This window comes from Elgaria multicarinata, chromosome 19 (genome assembly GCF_023053635.1).
Source record: "Elgaria multicarinata webbii isolate HBS135686 ecotype San Diego chromosome 19, rElgMul1.1.pri, whole genome shotgun sequence".
NCBI classification, from domain to species: Eukaryota; Metazoa; Chordata; class Lepidosauria; order Squamata; family Anguidae; genus Elgaria; species Elgaria multicarinata.
This window is the reverse complement of record NC_086189.1, coordinates 20219873-20244092: the sequence shown is the minus strand read 5'-3', so window position 1 is coordinate 20244092 and position 24220 is coordinate 20219873. Positions and strand designations below refer to the sequence as shown.

The window sequence follows — 24220 nt, the reverse complement described above, 5'->3', positions numbered from 1 at the left end:
CACAGCCCTCGTCCGTCCGTGCACTCGGAGGGGGAGGCCGTGAGACGGATGGCTTTCCCTTTTTCCCATTCCTTTGCCTCTCCTGCCCCCCGCGCCCTCCAGATCCATCAGCCATATTGCAGCGCCTTCGGCGGTTCTCGCCCGAGCGGGGGGCCCATCAAGAAGTGACGCTTCCTGGCCTCGGCCGCCCCCCATCTGCTCACAGTTTTGCCTGGGAATATTAACGCCACAAATCACAGCACGCGCACGAGCGGAGGCAGGGCTCTCTCTGCTTGCACACCGGCCTTTTCCAAGGTAGAAGGAGATCTTGAGGATTCCTTGTTTTTGTTCATAGAATCATAGAGTTGGAAGGGGCCTACAAGGCCATCGAGTCCAACCCCCTGCTCAATGCAGGAATCAATGTACATGGGGTTCCCTGGTAGTCGCCCTTCCAGAAACTGGCCAGGCCTAGACCCGCTTAGCTTCATCAAGCTTGCAGTATCCCATGCCATCACACCAGATAAGCTGTGTGGCTCGTGGTGGAGTTTGGGGCTAGCCGGCTTTGGGGTACGGAGAGGCTCCCACAGAAGAGACCGAAACGTGTGTGTGTGTGTGTGTGTGTGTGTGTGTGTGTGTTTATGAGAACATAAGTAGAGCCCTGATGCTGGATCAGACCAAGGGTCCATCTAGTCCAGCACGCGGTTCATACAGTGGCCACAAGCAGGACTAGTAGCCCTTGCTAGCCTTCTCCTCTTCCTTCAGTTTATCTAACCCCCCTTTTAAAGCCACATCTTGTGGCAGCGAATTCCACAGTTTAACTCTGCACTGCGTGAAGAAGTCCTTCCTTTGATCTGTCCTGAATCTCCCACTAGTTCGCTTCATGGGAGAGGGAGAAAATGTCTCCCTCTCCACATTCTCCACCCCAAGCATGATTTGGGTTCAGACTCCTGCCACTTGAAAGCAGTTTGTGAGTCCGACAATCATTTGCTTAAAGGTACGTTTGCACCAGCTGTCTGTCAGGGCTGTGAGTTACAGTGTTAAATCAGGGTTGAGGGACCTCAGGTGTGGGGGCAAAACCCAGCCTGCCCCATCTCCCCCACCCCGGGATTCCCCAAATGGCCAGACTCCCTTTCCCCTTCACCCCCAAGGGCTGCGTGGTTTCCTGAGTGTTATTCCTACCCCCCCCCATTCTAAAAGATTGAGAAATGCCTCCCTAAGGTGTAGTTACTTGCAATAAATTAAAATATGTTTGTATTCTTGGGCATTTTTTTAACCTTTACCCCACTGGACTGCATCCTGCCAGACAGAGCTCCTCTGAAATGGAATCCGTCCTTTGGGCTGCAGGTGTGTGTGTCCCCCCTCCCCACGTTAGACAGCCCACCCGGAGTGGGCCTTTCCGCTTTGCCGTGAAACGATGGGGTCCGGACCGGGCCTTTTGCCAAGCTGAAATGGGGTCTCCTCCCCGCTTCATTGCAATGGTGATCCCAAGCTGGCTTCTCCTCAGGCCAAACCCTTCTCCTGACCTCTGGCGTTTTATTTCCTTCCAAATTCCTGAGATGTTCTACCCAAACTCTAGGACTCTCCGACTTAAAATCCGTTCTTGAGTTGAAAATCGGCAGCATTATCGGACTACAACTTCTGCCAGCCCTGACTGTGGGGCCAATGCTGGCTGGGGCTGATGGGAGTTGGAGTCCAACTGCATTTGGGAATATCGGAAGCTGCCTTATACCGAGTCAGACCAGCAATCCATTTAGCTGAGTGTCGTCGACACGGGCTGGCAGCAGCTGTGGCTCTTGAGCACTTCAGGCGGGATTCCTTCCCAGCCCTCCCTGGGGATGCTGCCGGGGCCCGATCCTGGTGCCTCCGCCTGCCGCCAAGCTGAGCAATGGCCCCTCCCTTTGGAGGGCCACGGCTTTCTCCCTGCTGCCGGGGCGTTGGGGGTGCCTTTGAGGCGTGCCCGACTGAAAACCCCACAGTATGGGGGGAGTTGGCGAAGCCGACTTCTCCCTGCTTGGAAGAGCATTTGTAACAGCAATGTGCAGGGGAGGGTATCCATGGGAACGGACCATGCGCAGGCTGGCGTCCCAAGGTGAAACACGGACGCATTGTTTTTCAAATGCGATTTCTTTGCTTCTGCATAGCGGCATCTTTCCTGAAACCTGCCTCTTGAGTCCTCCTCCAGAAAGGAGAAGTGTGTGTGTGTGTGTTTGTATAGTCACGGAGCGCATGTGCTGGCACATGTTCCGGGGGTGGGGTGGGGGGGTGGAGGCTGGGAAGGCAGCTGGGCCCAGCCAGCGCTCGGATCCTGCCTCTCCATTGACCTTCAAGCCCATTAGCGTTAGCTCGGCTGCGTTGGGCCTGCAACGTGGGATGCCTCGATCCGAGCAGCCAGGCCTCCAAGCTCCCGGTGGCCTTTCTCCATCTCTCGGCAGCGCAAGAAAAGCCGCGGGACGTGCGTTGGCTACTCTGGCCCTGCCACGGCCTTGTTGCTGGGGGAACAGCCTAGATGAGAGCCCTTCTCTGGATATTGCGTGTGTGTGTTTCGAACAGCTTTCCTAAACCTGGCACCCTCCAGATGTGTTGGATTGCAATTCCTATCATCCCCTGTCAGCATGATGGGAGTTGCAGTCCAACGTATCTGGAGGGCGCCATGTCTTGGATGGCGGTGGGGGGAGGGGCAGCATGAAGTTCAGCAACTGCTGTAGATAAAATCAGAAAACGTGGGACCAGGGCCCTGGGTGGTCTCCAAACTGCAGCCTTCCTAGGAACGTGAGAAAAATTCGTTTCAATTCGCAAATCGTTCAGTAATGCCCCCGTTGGCAACACCCGGACTTGTGTTCCTGTTTGCAAAAGGCACAACTTTTGAAAAATGCGCAACTTTTGAAAGAACCCAAAACTTTAAAAATGCACCTAACATTTGAAAAAGGCTCACTGTTCCTGTTTGAACGAACCAAATAGCAGACCTCAAACCAAAAATGGGAGTCTGCCAAATGCAGTTTTGAAGCAAAGTTCAGAGAATTTCAGCAAACTCCATCCGCCTCCAATTTTGGGTGCTTTTTAGCGCGAATCCTGGTATTTAAACTTTCATTAATTTCATCTTTTACATTTCTCTACCGCCTGATAGGTGGTTTACAAAGACTAAAAAACTGTTTAAGAAACTCAATATTGTGGATAATAGAAAAAAACAGTTTAGCTACAAATATGTTATATTTATATTACAGGTTATGTCATAAAGAAATAAAGTGTAACATGACATAACATATAAACAGACACACACACACACTCTCTCTCACACACACACCCCTAAACAATATCCCGTGTCCTTACTAAAAACCTGTTCACATGCTGTCAAATGCCTGAGAGTAGAGGAAGGACTCAGCCTGCCTCTGGAAAGATAACTGTACTGGTGCCAGGCACAGGCAGGCCTTGCTGGGGAGTTCGTTCCATATCTGGGGGCTGCTACCAAGAAGGTCTTCTCTCTTGTTGCCTCCCTCAGAAGAGGCACCCAGAGGTGGGCCTTAGACAATGGGCGTGGCGGACTTTCTCCCTGGGAGGAGCCTGTGGCAAGTCAGTTGCCCAGTGGGGGGGGGGGGGAGCTGAACACCCACCACCTGCTTGCACACTGCAGAGGCAGGTGTGCAAGCAGGTTGCCATGATGCAGCGGAGGAGCAATTTCCGGTGCCCCTGGCTGGCTGTGGGCCCTTGGCTGATGCCCAATCACGCCTCCCCTTGACGCCTGCCCCATGTCCCAAACTCACTGACGAGGGAATAAAGACGACTTGGGCTCCATTTTGTGCTGCTTGTGTCTTGTGCAGACAACGTGGCCTTCTTCTGTCTCTGTCTCTCTGTCTTGGCCTGGGCAGCCTCAGGACAAAGTGCCTTTGGAGCGAGGGCGTTGCTTGCCGCTGTGCCGCCTTCATGCCAGACGGAGGGCAAAGTCCCCCACGTCCACAACGCTCCAGCAAGAAACAGCACAAGGTTGATGGAAGATGGCACTGTGTTCCCTTTCTCTCTTACAAAGAGAACCCCCACATTCCTTCTCAAAAGCAGAAATCTCTGCGGTCACGGAATGTGATTTTAGATTTCTTTTCCTTTCGTTTCTCAAAAAGAAACACGACTGCGTTTCTCTGGGCTGTCAACTGCAGAAAGGAATTACCTCCCTGTCCGGTGGTGGTGTGACCACACCCTTGTTCCTGGGCATCTGCTCGTTGGCCCTTTGCAAGTGCAGAACTGGCCCTGAGCAACAGACATCTCAAACGGTTTCGTTTAAAAATCCAGTTTCTAGCCCTCATGGCTGGAGGCGGGGAGACTTGGAGACATCTTGGTTCTCCTCCGACTCTTTCTGTTTGCAGGGACGGTTGTGTCGTTCGCCTGTGGCCGGCTGTATCCGCAGCCCTTGCCCTTTTCAGCCTTCCATGTTTATTGGAAAGGCTCCCTGTCTAGATCTTGGCTTTGCAGTCAGGCGCCTTTGCCCTGCCGGGGTCTGGCCAAGGCCTGTTGCACAGAGGGTCCGTGACAACCCTCGGAGGCGGTCACCCCTGAGCCGCTCTTCCTGAAGCCGAGCGAAATCGAACCTGACATCTCGATCACGAAAGCCTCCCTGCCAGCCCCTCGGGCAATCCTGGCTCCACATGGGTTAAAGGCTAATTGCTGAGGTTTAGTCTTCTCTTGGTTCCGCAACCTCTTGGCCAGGCGCTGCACCATTCGACTGCGGCCCGTTGCTAAATTGAGTTAGTAGCTCTGCGTTTTGCTGTGGGCCTGTCACTGACCTGTCTGGCCTATGGGCTTTGCGATCTCACCTTCCGGGGACGATCTGTGATGCAGCGGGGTGTGGGTGTGTCTTGATCCCGCAGCGGCCACACTCCCCTTCGGTGTGTCTCATGCGCCGTTTAGAACTCCGCATGTCAAGGTCAAAACCTACAGGCCAATTGCCAAGAATATTCCTTTTAACTTCGAAAGCAGACATCCAGTCCTTATGGTTTCTGTATGGAGAGGAACTTTGTAATGTGACGTTTTGTGTTTATTTAAATATGGGCCCTTTATGTTTCTACATAGCAGCTTTGAGGCATCAAATGGGTGGGTGGTGGGTGGTGGTGCAGGGGTCCATGGTGTGTGTGCGTGCGTGCATGCGTGCGCCTTGCCCCCAGTGTCCCCATGGTGCCACCGCTGCCCGCTCTGCTCCAGACCTTCATGCTTAATATGCGAATGTCAGGAGCAGAGCAAGCCGCCCGTGCTGGAAGGAAGCTCAGGAGCACAGGGGGTAGCACTGGGAGAAGCCTTTCTCTCCAGCCCAGGGGTGTCAAGCTTCAGGCCCGGGGCCACAGGGGGCCGACGCACCACGGCCCGATCCCTCGGTCCCACTGCCTTTCCCCAGTCGTTGGTTTCTGCCTTTCCTGAGGCTCAGCTACTGGCCACAAGAGCTTTACTCTACAGAGATGCTGGTAAATGCCATTTGCCCCCTTTGCCCCGCCCACTGCCGGAATGCGGCCCTCGGGCTGAAAGAGGTCCACCGCCCCCACCCCTTGCCCCCCGCCTGCAACCTCTGTTCCTTGCCCTCCGCCCTGATGCTATAACGGTGTGCATAATTCCCCCCCTGTCCTGCACTCACAGGTGGCTGGTGGAAGAGAAATGCAAAACACGAAGACGTCACGATACAGGGTAAGTGGACGCGACGCATTGCAGGGGTGGGACTCGGCGAGGTGGGATGCAGATTTAAGCAGGCTCCACTACGCTGGCGGAAGTGGTGTTCCCTGCTCCCCCCACCCCACGGCAGCCCCTCCAGTCCCCTGGAAACGCTTCACAGGGATTCAGCGTGGGGTGAGCTGTGGTGTGGTGTGGGGGAGGGGAGGGGAGGGGGATCCCCCAAATTGGGACGGGCCCTTCATCTTGCACAAGGCAGAACTTGGCTCCAACCCAGTAAGGGGATGCCATTTTAGGCGGCAGCCCTGCGTCCTACGTAACCCGTAGTGATGCCCTGAGTGTCAAGGATAAAACCGCCCCAAGTTGTCTGAATCTCTTGACCTACAAAGTCCACTCTTGCTATCTGAGTTTGTTCCCGCCCCCCCCCCCCGCCCCAACATCATATACAATTCTGAACTCCCTGAAGAGAGCTGGGTTCCCTCCCCACCCCCATCCCTGCCTCGAGTATTTATTTATTTTATTGATTCCATTTCTCATCTCTCCCGTAACTGCTGTTCTCTGTAATTGTCTGTCTGTCCCCTTTGCAAGTCTGCGGACGCCGGCTTTGCCGGCAGCCCCTCGCGATCAGCCGAGCAAACATGGAGAGGGGAACCCTGTGTGCAGCAGAGGAAGGAATTTCATGTTGCCCCGTCCTTGTTGCAGCTGGGGCATCCAAAGGCAGCCACTGGAGTGGGGTTGGGGGGCGGACAGCATGTCCTAATTGGGACCCGTGGCTTTCCCCGGGATGCTGTGTGACTGGCCCGTGGTCGCCCAGGGAGCTTCCTGACTGAGTGGGGACTAGAACCCGGGTCTCCTGACTCACAGTCCCACACTCGGACCTGTACACCACACCGGCTCTCTTCAGCATAATGTTGTATCTTACTTTGGCAAGTTGTATTTAGATTTATGGCGACTGGTCTTCCCAAACCATTGTGGGGGAGGCTGGCTTATTCCTAGAAACAAATCTGAAATGCTTTCCAGAAACTGCTCAGGCTCAGACTTCTCTGCGTCTCCACGTACGCTTCCAAGTTAGGCCACATCCTGCAAGGACCGGCTGTCCTGATTATTATGCCTTCTGCCAAGTGGGACAAAAAGTCAGGATTGTGGAGGAACTTTGTGTAGCTATCCGTGGCCATTCATAGCAGCCTGCCACGTGGCGAGGGGGATTTTACTGCTGCCCAACTTCCCCAGATATCTGGTGTGTGGGAAAATTCACCTCACCGTGCCAGGATGAGGTAGAGAGCAGATGGTCAAAATAACCGCTCAAGTAAACTTTCTCTCGGACTTGTGACAAATGCTAGGGAAGCTATTACCAGTGAAGTAGGGGAAGGACGGGTGAGGAAATGGCATCTCTATGGATCCGGGCCTTACGCATGGTGGCAGGTGACCTCTTGCTCCATGGGCATGGCGGTAACTCCCCATGGTAATTTGCCACTTGGTTAAGTATTTGTCCTGCTTAGAGTAGACCCACTAAAACAAATGGGACTTAAGTTGGTAACCCCCGATCATTTCAATGGGTCTAAACGGAGTAGGATGGACATTTGCACGTACACTTCGGGGAGGCGGCTGCTGCTGCGGCGCGCGCACCCCGAGCCGTTCGCCAAAGCGCAGCGTCGGCTTGTATCGGCCGCGTTCCGTGCGCCTTCCTAGCTGGAGCGAGCGCTTGGCTCCCATTCAGGAATTTCACATTATCTCGAAACCATTTCCAGCTTCCGCAGCAGGGAACAGCTCCGCTTCTGTCTTTCTACGGCCTGCATCTGGAAAACGTTACCTCCGGGTGTCGGCCTTGAGTGCGAGGACGGCTGGCACGCAACTCCCCCCTAATGGGGAGATAAGCGCAGGGGGAGAGAGACCCCCCTCTTTGAGAATACGTGTCGGTGTGCGTGCGCAGGGTGATTCCTGGCTTGTGGATGGCATTTCTACTCCCGTCTGTGAGCACTTTGAGGTTGTCTGTGTTTTTAGGAATTAGCAGACGAATTCAAGGGACAACACCATCGCGTAGAAACACTCAGTCAGAATTTCCCCCTGACAAGCTACACATTTTGTTTCTGCCTTGGAGCCACCGAAGAGAAGAAGGGGGGAAAGAATTTTCTTCTAAGGGCCGCTCCCCAAAGACAAAACAAATGGCACACCTCAACCGCCCCCTCCCCCCTCGAGGGACCCCCGACTCTCCCAGCCTCCGTCACAGCACCTCGAGGGTCAGTGCTGAGCCAGGCAGCCGGGATCGATTTGGTAATTCCTGTGCGCACAGATATGATGGCTCTTATCAGAGGCATCGCAGCCCGGCCCATGTGCTGTGCGTAGGCCAGACTCCCCTTGCTGTGGCCTCCTGGGGCGCGGATGGGAGGGCCGCACGTCATTTGCCAATCGATAGAGGCAGCCGTTAGCCAAGCGTTGGCAAATTCCTTTTTGCATGGCAGCGTCTCCCTCCCTCCCTCCCTCTCTCTCTCTCTCTCTCTCTCTGTCTCTCTCATCAGCAGTGTTGATGAGATCCGTTGCTCATTTCACATTAAGCATATGCAATTGTTGTCCCTATGCTGTTACAGGCAGCTATTTTTATTTGCTTGCACATTCTCCTTTTATTTGCAAAGAAACATCAAGGGTCTGTTGACTAATTTTAAAGCCGCGATCTGTCTGTCTCCGTTCATTAGCTTGTAATGAGAACAGCAAGCTGTAGGAGAAAGGCTGCCTCCTTTTTTAGCAATATTGCCAAGTGTCTTGCTCAGAATATCCAGCCGGCCGTTCCTACCGAGGTCTGGTGAGTTGCAAGCTGGAGGGGTTAAGGGTCAGCGATGTTGCATTGGCTCCTCCGGGCATTTAGCCACCCTCTCCAGTGGGATGGGTTGGCCCTGTGCCCTTTAACTACCACACCGCAAAGAGAAGCCCAGCCAACGAGATTCCGACCCACCGATGCTCCGTGAGAGCAGGACAATTCCCAAGGCGGAATTTCCACTGGTCACAAAAGCATGCAAGGCGTAGGGACCTCGTCAGTAGCCTGTTTTGGACCCTTGTCCCGTGCGGGATTATGATCCCATCTAGGGGCGAGGGCGGCCCTTTGGCCCTCTTGGGTCTCTTTGCACTCAAGTCCCATCGTCCCCTTTGGGAGGCGCCACGAAGACTCTGGATTAGCAAGTCTTGGGGGAAATGTCGCATCTCGTGTGGTCCAAAGGGTGACCCAGATTCCTCCGCCACCCCCAGTCTGATTTCAAGCAACTGACCTCAGGGAAGCCTGGTTTCGAGAACACGCCCTTCAGGTCTCACTTTGGGTGCCCACCGCAGATGCTTATGGGCACTGGGCCGGGGGGTTGGAGTGGACGCCCTCATAGGCCCCTGCCAACTCTACTATGGTTCTATGCTCTGTCTACCCTTAGGGCAGTATCCAGTGGTAACCCCCTTCTAGCTCTAAACACATTGCACTCAGGGGAACGATCCCACGAAAGTAACGCTTCACAGCGCCTTACAAGAAACTGCCCCAAACAGCCCCTTCCAGTGGGAATTACCCCAACTGACCACTTTTCTGGGAGTTACGCTAGCAGGGGCTACTTTTCTGTCGCAGCCGCGCCCATTCCTGCGAGCGCTGCAGGTGTGTTGGATACTGCCTTTTGCGTTTAAAATCAGATTTTAGCGTGAGGCGCTGTACACTTGATTTTCTAATCGATTGCAGCTTCCGTGAATCCTTTGGATTGGGCCGTTGTGCATGGCCAGTCATACAGGCAGCAGATCCGTCTGTGTGGGGAGGGCCAGCACATGCCGTCCTGCCCAGGAGAGCAGAGTCCAACATTCTCATGAGCTTGTTTCCTCTCCTGACGGGCAGAGGAAGTTCAAAGTGTGCCGTCCCGTGGGCCCTCCCTCGCAGGATGCCCAGCGAGCTGGAATGTTCTCCGCCTGTCCGCCGGGGAGGTGGCAACCCCTGCAGCTTCTGTTGGCCGCCTAGAGTTGCCGTCGAGGCCACATTTTGGACCCTTCCTTCCGCAATTGCTGTTGCGAGGGGCAATATTCCACCCTCCTCTCTGAACGTTTAGCGTTCCTTTTTTAAAAAAGCAATCAAACACCCCAAAAGCATTCCTGGTCCTTGTGAGAAGACAAACAAACATGAAGCCAAACTCTACCTAACTGCGTGCAGTCAATCTACACTATGTGCTAACTCTGTGCAGGCAGGGATGTATTTATTTATTTAAGTAGTTTTCATCACACTCCTCAGCGGAATTTTTCATTGTAAGGAGTCTTTGTGGACAATGACGCATCTGCTTCCGTGAAATATCAGAGGAATTTTAGAGGGATGCATCGGAATTGTGCATCCAACTAGCAAAACAGAGAGAAGGGAGTATTTCCATCTATTCCTAAGCTGCAGCGAACGCCAAATCTTACAGGCGAACGTTTGGAACTGTATCCTGCTGGAGGTGGTAAGGGAAACGGCACTTGGGGACCCAGTCACTGTTTGGAGGACACCCTCCCTCCAACCAACAACTCATGCAGAGACACAGAGAGAGGGTGGGTGGGTGAGGGGCACTGAAATTCACCCCATACTTAGCCCCATGGATTAAAGCAAATATCGCTGAATTAGCTGATTGTAAGAGTAAAGGTTTGTGGGTAGGGGAGAGGGGGACAGAAGACGGAAGACAGGGGCTCCCAGTTTTATTTGGAAAATGATGCATCTCAGCTCCTGGAAATGCAACTTCTGCACTTCAGCTGTGGCGGCGCAGTTGTGGAGCTGTGACGGGCGGACTTCGGGGGCAACCAGGGATGGCGGTGTTGAAATGAGACATGGGGGAGTGAAAGCCCAGTGGAAACTTGCAGAGATTTCCTTGTTTCCAAGCGTCAACGCCGTCTCCCTGCCGCATCAAGATTTGGCAGACAGCATAAAGAAAGGCAGCTGACGGGGCTGCTCCGAATACCTCAGACGCGTATATCCGCTAAGCAAGCATGTGCACGTTGACGTAAGGGACTTTGGTAGCTACGGGGAGGTGCAGCAAAGAGCTGTGTGGCGATAAAGGGCCACCTCCAAGAAACCGGACCCCCCTCGCTGGCTCTTGAGGGCCTCCACTTTAAAATCCGCCTTTGCAGTCATGAGGACTAGAAACGTGAAGCCTTCTGCAGAGCCCCTGGGGATCTCGCTCTGGCCCCCTTTCCTCAGACTCGCCACTGCCGGGGGGCCTCCTGCTCCCCGGCAGCTCTCCATTCAGGGAGGCCTCACACGGGATGCTGTTCAGTAGACGCTTGCTTCTTTCTCGAAAGGCGCTGCGCTCAGCCTCTCAGTCATGATTTCCGAGTCGTGACGGTTTGCTTTGGTGGCAGCAAGGCGCAGTTTGCCCCTGGCAGCCGGGCACATCATGAACTGTCAGGCGGGCTTGGCTGTGGGTTTGTTGTGCATGCGCTTGGCGTCCGCCCAGCGTTTGCTGCTGCAGAGAAAACTGCAACGGATTCCGATGAGTTCAGATTTCTAGGAATCCAACTTGTGGTTTCTGCAGCAGACAGGCTGGTTCAGAGTCACGTGGATCGCGGAGGCTTGGTTTTTTCACTTTTTGGCGAGGCGAGATTTGCACTAATTTGCATTAGCACTAATTCACATTAACTAATGTGGGTTGGTGTATTTGCACAAGTGTGCGTTAGTGCTAATGCATAGTAATGTTGGGGAAATCTGCAAGGGAATCAAATGAGGGGGTTTCGGTGTTTTTTTTAGCGTATCTGACCCGTGGATTCCACGGCAGAACGGCTTTCCCCTAGTCGGGTGAATTCCATGGACTTGTGGACCATTCTTCTAATTTCCCCAAAATTTGCACAAATTCAGTAATAGAAAAAATATGGAAAACAAAAACAAAACCAGCTAAAAATGCACATTTCCCCTATAGATAAAAGTGTGAAAATATGCATTTTGGGCGCAGCAGAGTCCTGGAAGTGTGATTCCATCAATGAGCATCGGATGATGGAATGACAATCCGTGAAAAACAGACCGAATGGATTTAACGAACCCCGTAGATGCTCCATTCCGGCGTACGTGGAAACACTGAGAAAGAGGAGCTAAAATTACACCCCTCATCTTACGGCTATCTCAAGTGCTTCTTTTTATGATGGGGATGACTCAGTGTCTCCTTGGTTCCGATGAAGTGGCTCTTGGCATGTGGAGAAAAACACAGCAGCAGCCCTTTCTCCAGTTTGTTTTCCTTCGTCATTGAAACCCGCAGACCTCTCTCTTCACCAGGCCAAGTAGGCCACGGATGTGCGTGGCTCCTGACGCTTCCTCAATTACGTAGAGCCATCCAGGCGTTCGCTGTGGCCGGCGTTTGTGGGCCTGGTACCCACTGGAAAGGAGATGCTTCTGTCGTACCCGGAAGCCGTGGTTGCAATCCAGATTCCTGCTGGGGCCATTGTGTGGGCTCCTCTCTCTTTCTAAGAAGCGGAAATGCCGAAGCTGAGTGAGGGGCAACGAGGGCTTGAAGCTATGAGATGCTAGAAGGTTTGGGCCCTCCTTTGGCCCCGCCCACCACGGGTATGGAGGGGCTCAACACCGGTGTGGTAGAGATCCACACGCGAGCACCCATCTCTCACCTTTCTTACTGCTTTGCGAGGAGGACAGAGATGGTGTAGCTCCACCAGGGGCAAAGGCAGCTGACCTGGGGGCCCGTGGGGTTGCCACGTGGGGGGCTCAGAGGCTCCGTTCCTGGGCAGGCAGCCCTTCGGCCACGCTTCGTGCTGTTTTTGGTTGCTGTGTTGATTTGAGAGAGGCTCCTACAGGAAGGATGCGGCCGGGGCTGCAAAGGAAGCGGCTGCTTCTTGCGGCAAGCGAGGAGGGCTGGAAATTGATTTGTAGTCGCTGATGGGTGAGTTAACTTCGATTGGGGAGAAGCCTGTGGTTGGGAACGGGGACCTTCTGTTTCCTGCCGGCTCTGCTTGCCAGGGCACACGGCGCAGGGCGGGGGACTACCAGCACGGCTTAATGGGATGGCGCTGGAGGAGCACGTGGAGATTGGGGCCGCCTCGCTCTTTCTAGGGGCAACGCTGAAGCCCTAGCTCTCGGTCTGGGCTGCAAAAAGGCCCGCTGCCATGGCCCTGCCCAGGGCAGAACCTGGTGAACCTTTTTCAGGCCAAGGGCCGGGTCCCCTTTCAGAGACCCTCTTGGAGGCCACATTCCAGAGGTGGGCGGAGCTGAAGTTAAAGGGGGCAGGGCCAAACCACCAGCTTATGTTAGCTGAAAGCTCTTGCTGCCAGTGGCAAAGGCTTTGGAGAGCCATGTCGACCGTTCAGAAGGGGAGGGGAAATGCACAAAATCCAGGAAGTCCCCAAATGATTGGTGGCCAGGGAAAGGGGGCGTGGCCTCCTGAGGAAACTCAGAGGGCCAGTGCTGGCCCACGGGCCGAAGGCTCTGCACTGCTGTTCTGACTCCTTAGCCTTATTTATTTATTTATTTATTTATTACATTTCTATACCGCCCAATAGCCGGAGCTCTTTTGCTTGGCTAAAGACATTGCACGTCTAGAGGCTGCCTCGGACCTTGCCTCTCTTGCGTCTGCATGTCCAGAGATTCCCTGCTTTCATTGCCGCTCTTCCAAGCCCAGGCTTCGGTTGCTTTCCACATCCTCCAGCTGCCTTGTGGTTTAGCCGGCAGGTGGATGCCTTTTCCCTGTGAGGCGATTTCCCCCTTCCGGCCCACTCACGACGATTGTTTGCTTGCCCCGACGAGACAGACTGCTATTATTTTTGAACAATCAAAAGATTGGCACTCTTGGGATCTATCCAGGGGCTTAGTGCGTGGGATTGATCACAGCTCACCATCTTGGCTTGAAAGGTGCGCTTTGCAACATCAGCAAGGCCGGCTCGAGGTTTTGGGGGCCCTGGGGGCAGGACCCTCTTCAGTGGCCCCCTCCTTCCATGAGCGCCATGGCCTCCAGCTGCTCCGCCTCCCCCTCCCAATCAAACTCCGTATCTGCCCATCCTGTGCGGTGTGTCCAAAATCCCCCCATCTCTGCTCAGGTTACACCAGCAGCTCATCAGCTGAACGACCGTGGAGATGGGTTTCCCTTTGGGCAGGAAGCCAAACGGAGAGAGGCAGAAAGGTTTTGCAAAGAGGCACCAGGACAAGACGCACTCTGCATGTAGCCACATGTCTCTTGGCCCCGTGCAGAGTGTTGAGCTCGTACACCAACCTTTGCAGTCCGTGCGTCTCTCTCTGGAAACTCTCTGCGTTCAGGAAGGGAGCAAAAGATGCATCTTTTAAACTTGGCTTTTGAAACAGTTGTTAGGGTTGTCGCTGTGGTTTCTAAGGTTGTTTTAAGGTTTTGTTATTATTATTATTTTCTGACGTTTTTTGTAAACTGCCATGGTTGGTTTCAGGAAGTTGGCATAGAAACACAATCAATCAATAGTAATCTGGTGAAGATAGATGCATTCTTCTACAAGGCCTTGTCGATTTTTAATAGAACAAAAGTAGTTTTTCCAGCAGGAAAAATAGGGAAGTAGGAGACATTTGTTCCGGACACAACCTTTGGCTGATGTCTGAACCTTTGGCTGAGCTTGCAGTGTGATTTGAGAACCCACAGAAATGGGTTCGGCCGTATGCGAATGTTTGGAAAATGTGCACGAAAAAAGGTTTGTTTTTGAAAAATGGGAGCAAATATGCTTGGGTCAACGGGAGAAGAATGCAGACATTTCCCAGATGTGCTCCAGTGATGCCCACATTTGGGGGGGAAATAGAACTTAAAGATGCGCAGATTTTCACGTGAGAGTGGAGGAATGACGCTCCCCATCTGATACGGATTTGAGTCGGAATGAACTTCAAGAAGGGATTTTGAGAACTTCACATTTTGCTTATTCATACATCCCTAAGTGGGCGGGGGAAGGGGGGACATTAACTGAAACAATTTTAATAATCTGTGATAGGTTAAATCTGATTCCATTCTTGTTATCACTAAAAACAATAGAAAGAGCTTTTCATTTGCGCCTGTAGCCAGTCGATTTCATTATGAGAAATTTCTCTTTCGGACGCACGAACGTTTCCAAATCTGTATGATGGATGCAGAAGTGCCAAGTCCGGGTTTGGGGTTTTACTTCCTCCGCCAAGACCTCCAGCTCCCCCGGACGCCGTCGATGCCGGGAGGGGCGATGGGCCCCGTTTCGCCCACCTCTGCCGCTCATCTCCCGCCTCCCGCCATGCCTTTCGGAAGCGGCTGGCAGCTGCCGTCTGAGACCTGGAGCGACGCGGCTGGCGCTCCAGCCGGGAAAGGCCGGCTGGACGTCCGCCAGGGCCTGCACTTGATCCAAATGCAGCTGGAGCTGATCTGATCAAGTGAGAGGTTAAGCGGAGAGCATCTGTTATCTGGGGGCGGGGCGGTGCACGGCAGGGGGCCCTGAGCGCTTCAAGCACCCTCCCTCTCTTCCTCTGCCGCTGGGCCTCTGGCTGCAGCTCTACAGCGTTATGTATCCGATTGGGGAAACCGGCTCCCAGGAGCTCTTCCTGTTGCAGCCTGTTGCACTGGGCCTGGATCCCAGAGATGGAGCAACGGTAGCTTTTGCATGCCGTCGGCCGCCTCGATCCCAGCTTGGCTCGCCCAGGAGGCATCTGCGCCCGGTGCAAATGCAGAGGCAGCAGCGCATGTGCTGCCCAGACCGCCTTTGCACGGTGACCCATGCAAGCATGTCTCCGCCTCCTTCACACCTCGTCCCCTTGCGAGGTCCATGGAGGAAGCGCCCAGGAGGCTCGTGACAGGATCCTCCCACGCCACCACGGATTGGCCAGTGCGAATCCTCCTCTCTCCGGGAGCGGCCCAGACCCTGCAGAAATGTCCTGCCTTTGGTTTCGCTGCATCTCCCATGCTGCCCCTCCCCGGTCTTTCTCTTCTGTCCCCTCAGCGATGATGTTGATAAACAGGAAGGGCTTCTCCAGGCCAGGAGGAAATTCATCCCGGCGTTGTCCTGACAGGGCTTTTCGGATCTGGGCTCCCTGCTGCTTTTTGAGCTCATCCTCTTGCAAATTGCTGTCCACCCGCCCGCCTCTGTCTGCCGTCTTCATTAAGGCCGGGGGGCTCTGGCTCAGCTCTCCCCCTGTGCTGCCCTTTCTGCCTTTTCTTCCACTCCTTTGCCACTGCCCAAAAAGCATCCAGCTGCACAAGGCGAAAGACGTGCTCTCTCTCTCTCTCTCTCTCTCTCTCTCTCTGTATTGTCCATACAGCAGCTGCACCAAGGGCCACTCAAACACTTCTGATGACACGACACATGGGCCTCAGGGTTGCACACTCCCCCACTTTTCTTCGCTTGATCCACTTCTCTGCCTCTCTCACGGTTTGGCACAAACCATGGTTTCCTGTTGCATCCCAACCAGCCAGCCATGGTGTGTGGTTGCCCGCCAAACCAGAACTGGAAAATTCCGTCCGAACCAAAGTGCATGAACCACCATAGTGGCGTCCCTCCCCACTGCCTGCCGTGCAAACTCCTTGTCCTGCCCTCTAAAGCCTCCTCCTTTTGGCTTAATTTGCACACAGAATTAGGATTCTGCGGTGTCTGGTGTAGAGGAACGCAGAGTTTGCACTGCAATCCTGTGTATGTCTTCTCGGAAGTAAGCCTGAATCAGTTCACAGGGACTCGCTCCTTGCTGAGTGTGTGCGGGACTGCAGCTGTAGCCATACAACAGAGTTGATTCATCTCCCCAAAGGCCTTCCCCTGCCGCATCACCTAAACAGTGAGCACGCTTTGAAGAAGCCACCCTTTGGCTACGGTTACGACACAAAGGTGGAGCAATCTCTCACGCCGAGCACTGAAAGCGCAGCGGCGGGGTGGGGGTGGGATGGACGGGACTCTTTCCCAAGTGAACGATTCCGCCCCGTGTTATTCGAGTCCTGATGTGTCCAATCCTGCAGAGCTGTCAGAACAGATGGTGCAAAGGCACATACTTGGCTCGTGAAACGCGAGGCATCGCTGTTAAAACTTGCCATCTCGATCGGGGAGGAGAGGGAACAGGGAACAGCCACAAAAATAAAGACATATCCAGACACCCTGGAAAACAGGTCCAGCAACTCAAGGTATATGAGCTGAGATGGATATGTGTACAGGTAGGGTGTGGGCGGGGATGGGAGGGGATGGGATGGGAAGCAAGGCGGTGAAGTCCAGTGGCAGGGCTGGTGTCAAGGGTGGCTGTGGTTGGGCACCAGCCAAGGCCCATGCCCCACTGGCCAAAGCCCCCCCCCATGACTGGCTGCCCCCCTTCCCATTGCGCCCTTCTGGTTCCCCTGCCCGAGTGCCCGCAAAACCCCCAGGGCTGGCACAACGTGAAGGTAGAAAATGATACTGAAGGGCAAATTCTGAAAGCCACGTTTAGCACTCATTTCATTCTGTTTTCTGTTGCGAAAGCAGACCGTTTTGAGTTTCTGTGGTCAGCAATTCACCAATGTTGGAGACCCAACACGTCTCCCTTTTCCGAGTTAAAACTGGAGGGCTGCTTGGCTCTGACTCCCAAGGTGTGCAAGAAGTGTTTAAGAGAAAGGATTCCTTGCCCTTGACGGAGATCACCCATGCGTTTTTCTACTGCATGAGTCACTGTTCTGGGAATGCCTGAGGATCTGAACGAGCCTGGCAAGACAGGACAGGTTTGGAAAAGCAAAGAAAAGAAAAGAGAAAAGAAAAAGGAATTTCATGCGGTCTAGGTAGGCAGGAGTAGCAGGTGAGATCTACACGCTCACCTCAAAGGAAATGGAGATCCATGCATTCAAGATGGCATCAAAAGGAAACAGTTGAGATTTGTGGATATTTTTCTTGGTGTGTCGCATCAGAAATTGAGCTTCAGTTAGGGATGGGAGAGAAATTTGTTGACACTTTTGAACCAAAATGTGGACCAAAGCTCATTTAGCTTTTGAAATTCACACACTCATAAATGCACAGAAAAAATATGTACAGTAGGGCAAAGTGCCCACTGAAATTAACAATCACAAATGCATTTTATTAGGAAAATTGCTTGTTTAAAAGGCGCGTTTTTGGCAAAGCGGCATACAAAAAATGGAAGTAATAGGACAAATGTGCCGAAATAAATACAGAATTCACATGACCTCTCATGCTATAAAAGATAAATCTAAGGTCGAGATGAACTGAACTTAAGACTGGAAGAATGGTAAAAGTTTGGGACAAGTCGAACTTGAGCCTGGGAAAACGAGAAACCGAATTTGATAACGGCTGTTCCGTCCCTAGTTTCTGGCACGTGTCTTTGTACCATGAGAGCCAGCAGTAGGCAGATCACACCTCCATTGGGAGGATTTTAAAAATGGCCGGAGTCTTCTGAGAAGCCCCCTGTCAGAAAGTGAGTCTCCTGCAATAAACCGCCATCCCAACCCCCCGAGGGACCCAGCGAAGAGAGGCTGACGCACAGGCTTGACCTGGAAGAGAGACCTTTCTGCCCCTGAGGAGTGACCTTGAGACCTCTCCTCCAGAAAGCGGCGTGGCGGCTAGGCTCTTCTGGTCCCACTGCATCCAGCTGGCTCCGTCCTTCTCGCCGGCGTGGCGTGGCGCGTCTCCACTCCGCAGCAAGGGACGGGGTCCCCCGTGGCAGGAGGAATTAGAGACCCCAGCCATTCCCCTTCCAGTGGCCACCATGGCGCTGGGTGCTTTGCACAAGGCAGTAGCTGACAGGGATCCTGCCCCGAGCGCGTGCTGGGGTCTGCGGGGATGCAGGGAGTCTGATGGGACGGTGTTCTGAATTGGCCCAATTTGGGGGCAGGAACAGAATGAGAGTACATTCTGCGGCAGGCTGAGCTGGTTCACACCTGGCTGTGAGAAGGTTTGCTTTGCCAGAGCGGACTCGATGGCAAGGTTTGGTCATACGGCCACGATCCCCCATCCCACATGCCCAGGGCCAAGCGTGCATGGAGAGGCGCCGTTTTACTTCAGTGGCATTGCAGAGTCAGCTGCTAGATCTCCTGTGTCCTGGCGTTAAGCCTAGCAGAGGCCCTGGCCTGCGGGGGGAAAGGGAACAGCGTGCTATTTATTGTTACATTTTACTGCTTACTGCTTCGTTACTTATGACTAATTATTTATTGCTGTGTATGATTTATTTCTGGCATTTTTTGGTCGGCCCATAACCGGGGTTCTTTGGCTGACTTGGAAGAAATGCCGCTTTTAAGACTTCGTTGCCGGCAACAAGAGCTTTAAGCAGAAATGTGCGGGTCCCCCCTCCCCCATTTCGGAGACTGATTTGGAGCTCCCAAACCTGCCGGATCCACTTCAACCTGTTTCAGACCTGGTCCGACCCACTTCGGATCCAGATCCAAAGCGAGATCTGGACATCCAAAGTGGGTTGGATGTTGCAGTTCCCCTGGCGCAAGGCCCACAGGGAGTCCATTGGATTCCCCCCCTCAAACCCGGGGACCTGCTGCCCCCCCACCCCGACTGAGCCCTGCCTTTCTTACCTAGCTGAGACTTACACAATCCATCCGCTTGCACCTGGCAGCCTCCCGGTCTACATGCGAGAACCATTTTTAAGGAAGATGGAGTCTCTGTATTTATGGCTGTCATTGTGGGTCTCCAACATGGTGCCCACAGATACTTCCCTTGGCATTCACCAGGTGCCTGATTTTTATTTTTGAGACTATTTCTTAAAAACAAGCAAAAACCCCTGGGAAGTTGGCTTGCTGCAAAGCCAAGGGCCGCCCCCCCTGGGCCGCCATCTTTATTTGGGTCCCAAAGTGCGGCTCTTGCTTGTTTCGGAGCTCTGCCTCCATCTCTGCTGTCGACTTTGGTTCTGGGGCGAGTGCGGCTTTGCCTGTTTTAGCCTCCTCGCTTTGCCTTTTGGGAAATGAGCATTGTGTGACCAGCCGTGACCACCACAGCAGCTGTTTTATGAATGGGCAGGCCCCACCCCATCCATGGCAGCCATTTTGTGAGAGCGCTCTCCCAGAATTCCAGCTCTGGGATTCTGGGACTCATGGGCTGGATGGATGCTTCTCTGGATCCAACGAGGCCATTCTGATGTCTTTTCTGCCCGGTTCCAATTTTGTGTCCGTTGTTGTTTTCCTAACTGCTCCGCCAACCCCTGTTTTCAAGCGTGCCCCTCCCTCGCTTGAGGCTGCCGTCTGGGCGCACGTCCTCACCCACCTCCCTGGCATCTTCGTTGGCATCATTTCCCCCATTGTGGATTGATTGCCCGCTTCTGGCCCGTTGAACGGCCTCCATGAGCCCTGCAGAAGGCCCTCTTTGTACGAGTGAAGAGGACGGGCGCGCTGAAGCCAGCCGCCCCAAAGGAAGGGCTTGGGAAACGGCATGTCCTCTGGAATCCCCCCACGGCCCCACCCCCACCGTGCTCAAAATAGCCACTGCCTTGGCTCCCAGCACGGAGGCTCCCTGGGTCTGTTTGCCCGAGTCGGCTGGGATGTGGCAGCAGGACTTTAAAAAATCATCATCATCGCCATCTTCGTCCATCAATTGTCTGCCTTGACGTTCTGCGCCTCATCATGGAGAATTAATTCTTCCTTGCTGCACGTCAGCCGGTGCCAAGGTTAGGGATGGTCAGGGACTTGCCCGGGGCCCCACCTCCGCAGGGGTCCATTGGCAGCACGCCCTGGGACTTGCTCCACCGCACAACGTGGTCCCTCTGTGGTCCAGGTAGCCTCCGTAAAAGATTCCCCAGGTCCATCGGATACAAACTGGCCTAAAACCTGCACGTCTTCATTTCTATCTATTTATGCAAAGTTAGAAATAATTACTAGGATTTATTTAAATTTCACAGGAGGCAAAACCAGGCAACTGATATCACTTCTAAATCAAGTAAAACAAATTCTTCATTTAATTTGGACCTTGCTGCAAATCATCCCAAACCAATGGGGGAAAAGTCCCCCCCCTCTAAACGTAATTGCCATGCAGGGGAAGATTTGAGGGGTGGGTGTCTTGGTGCTGAGGCATGTGGGAAGGGGAGAGTTGAATCTTTTCTCCCCCATCTGCAAGCCCCCCTGAAAATGGCCCCTTTTGTGACAATTAAACCGATGAAAACGTTTGATTGGCACTCTGATCTCAGGGGAAGAACTGGTGCACACAGGCTTACAGCCTTGGATACTGGAGGCAGCACTTTGATAGCCATGGAGAGCCTCCTCCTCCTCCTCCTCCTCCTCCTCCTCCTCCTCCTCCAGGAATTGATCCACCCACCCTTTTAAGGCCATCCCAATGGGTGGCCTTCACCACATCTTGTGGCAGCAAATTCCATAGTTTCACCCCTGGTCCATCTAGCACAGTAGTGTTGACACTGACTGGCAGCAACAGCTGTGCAGGGTTTCTGGCAGGATTTCTTCCTAGCCCCACCTAGAAATGCTGCCAGGAATCGAACCTGGGACCTTCTCCCTGCAAAGTTCCTCCACTGAGCCACGGCCCACTCATAAGACTTGCCTCGCTGGAGCAGGCCACGGGGCTGCCTATTCCCAGCTGGGGAAGATCCCCAAAGGGGAGGCCTCTGCGTGGCCCTCCCAGTTACAGCACCGTTTGGCACTTCAGCCTGGATTTGTGCGCAAGGCAGCTCCCCGGTGGCAGAAGTCACGCTCCGGCGGTGAGCACCATGAAAGGGCCCTTCTGTGCTGGCTTGGCGAAGAGCAGCTTTTCGGAGTTAAAGAGCTTTGGGGGCAGCCAAGCAGGAGGAGTTACGATGCCCTTCAAAGGGCCAAAGGCGCCCCTCCTCCCCCTCCCTGTCCTTTCCTGTTCCTTTTCCACTTCCTGCTCAGAAGGAAGGAAGGAGACAATGTTGAGGCTTGGGCGTTCCATCAGCGGCCACTACGTGCCCAAGGGGAGAATCCGTGTGGGCGGCTTCTGATGGAGGAGGTCTACTTGGAGGAGAGATTCATAGAATAGTAGAGCTGGAAAGGTCTTCATCCAGTCCAACCTCCTGCTCAACGCATCAATCCACCTTCATGCATCTCTGACAGATGGTTGACCATCTGACTCTTGAATGCCTCCAGTGTGGGAGAGCCCACCACCGCCCTAGGTCACTGGTTCCATTGTCGTACTGCTTTAACTGTCAGGAGGTTTTTCCTGATGTCCATTCTGAATCTGGCTTCCTGTCACTTGAGCCCGTTATTCTGTGTCCTGTACTCTGGGAGGATCGAGAAGAGATCCTGGCCCTCCTCTGTGTGACAGCCTTTTAAGTATTTGAAGAGTGCTATCATGTCTCCCCTCCATCTTCTCTTCTCTAGGCTAAACATGCCCAGTTCTTTGAGTACTTTAATAATACAAGGTGTGATTGGCAGGGCTGCTGGGTTTTGCACTGGATTCTTTAAGCTCCGCTTTGGATATCGAGCAAGCTGGCCCTGTCTGCAGGAATGCTGCAAACATAACAAACAAGAATGAAAGAAAGAACTTTTTCCGCTCCAGCCCTTGGATTTTACTTTGCAGCCGTGGGGTCACTGCCCTCCGTTCTCTCCTGCTTCTGAGCCCCCCCTCCCCGTCCCTGCTCCGAAATAAGCAGCATCAGGGGTAAGAATGTGAAGAAAGCCAACTCTTGAATCTCCCTCTGGGAGGGCTGGGAGGGGGCGGACTTCACAGTGGGTCTGGGGAAAGGAGTTCTCTTTCTTGCGCCTTAGTTTTGGCCCTGAGATGCGGGAAGGACGGTGGGTGGGCGGCTGGGACCACGCAGGGTCTGTGACGCAGCGAGACAATGGCAGATCTTTATCAATGGGCCGTGGTTTGGTGAGGTTCAGGGATTCCAGGAAGCGCAATCTTTTTTTATCATTGTTTTTAGTTAAGTTTGCAGACTTGCATGATTCCATTTGCTGGATTTCTCCACATATCGTTCCCGGTTGCAATGCAAAGTATTTTTGCCTAATATTTTTGGCATGCAATTTAAAAACAAACCCCCCACATCGACATTTATATCCCATCTTTTTTTCCAAGGAGCCCAAAGCGGCATACATGATTCTCCTCCTCTCCATTTTAACTTCACAACAACCCTGTGAGGTAGGTCAGGATGAGAGTCCATGACCAGCCTGAAGTTTCCCATGAGCTTCATGGCTGAGTGGGGATTTGAACCCTGGTCTGCCAAGTCTGAGTCCAACGTCTTCCTCATACAAGGCATTTCTGCATGTTATTTTCCTGAATATACACATTTTTGTACACTTTTTAAAAACATACACACACTGGAGAACTCTGTTGCAAAATTTGGAGAAGTGTGATTTTCAAAGCATAACTTTCATGCACAGTGTTTGAAAGTGTGACATTTTAATGCAAACTGAACAAATTTCTGATCCGTCCTTAGCAGAAAAGCTTCTATGGTACAATTGAATGTATTAGTATTTAAATTCTAAGCGTTTAAAAACGGCTCCGTTTGCAGCTGTATGTCTCAGTTAGCATGTGCTAATGGGGGGCACATTTGTGCTGTTCCTTTCATCCTTCTGGGTGATGCATTTCCCCGTTTCTTGGCCCTTCGCCTGTGGCCTTCTGGCGCCCCGTGCCACCATTGCCGCTCAACCAAAGGCAGGCAGGAAGGTGGCTGCGTTTAAGGGCTGGAGGTGCAGCGCCTGATCAGAACTTCTGCAGTGGGGGAAGAGTGGATCCGGGGTGACTGTGTCAGGCCAGGAATTGAGGGAAACCAGGTCAGGAGCGCGTGTTTGGAGGTGTCCAACTCAACTCCCGAACCCTTTTTTATTTAAAAAAAGAAAAATTCCCATTGTAGGCCCTGGAATGTTGCACCCCCTCCCTCCCCCACCCCCCTCCCCGGACATTGCCTTGAGACCACCAAACGCGTCTCATTGATTAAAGAACTTTGCTCCTTCCCAATTAGGCGGGCGGCCAGCTTCGGAGCACAAGCCGGCCGGGGGCTGCTCAAACAAAACATCCTTCATTTCTGCGAGGTCACAGTCTGACCGGGGCCCGCAATGTTTCCAAACCCGCTTCCTTTCTGCAGAGGATTTGCGTACGTTGCAAGATGGGGGGGAGGGAAGGGAAGCTTAGGGGGCAAAAAGCTCCCGGTCCAGCTGTGGCGCAGAGCGGACAGGGGACGCCTGGATCCCCTGGGTGGGCATCGGTGGGGCTGCGAAGAGAGAAGGCCGGTCCTGCCTCTTTAAGAGGCGCCTCCTGCTCTGTCCGCCCCGGGAGCCGACTCCGCTCCCAGCGATTTGGCCGCCGTGTTTCTTTCCCTTATCAGGCCGGGCCTCTTCCTGCGGCACGTAGACTGTGCCGTTCTCAGGCCGGCTTCCCCCTCCCCTCCCCTCCCTCCCCAGATCGCCAGCTGCGGCACACAGATATCGGGCGGGTGAAGCAACCGGGGGACGCCGGGGAGCAGACCCGCTGGGGCGCTGGCAAAGCCGGCTGGAGCAGGAAGGGGGCAGGTTTGCCTGTCAAGCGCAGGGGCCCCTATGCAGGCCCGGACTCCTCACCTGAGAAGCCGAGAGGTAGCTTCTGATGGCCCCCGGGCTACCCTCTCCCCCTGCGTGCCCCTCCCTACGCGGCCAGAAGCGTAGGTCCAAGCTCTTGGGCGGAAAAGGCCGGGGCGCCATGGTGGAACAGAGGCTTTGCAGGGGAAAGGTCCCAGGTTCAACACCCTCCCACACACGCTCCAAGGTGATCTGGGAATGGGGAACACCCCTGCCTTGGAAATCCTGGCGTGCGGCTGCCG

At 53.7% G+C, this 24220-nt stretch overlaps 1 protein-coding gene across 3 annotated transcripts in view; it reads left to right on the top strand.

Moving 5' to 3' along the window:
- The window catches only part of RXRA (retinoid X receptor alpha), a 111535-nt gene that overhangs the window by 44314 nt on the left and 43001 nt on the right, over positions 1 to 24220 (top strand). For 2 of the 3 annotated variants that reach the window (XM_063145002.1, XM_063145000.1), the window contains exon 2: positions 5590 to 5637. The exons of the other annotated variant lie outside the window; for it this stretch is intronic. In XM_063145002.1, coding sequence (XP_063001072.1) covers positions 5590 to 5637 — 48 coding nt within the window. The remainder of the gene's footprint in view (positions 1 to 5589; positions 5638 to 24220) is intronic. 3 annotated transcript variants of the gene reach the window in all.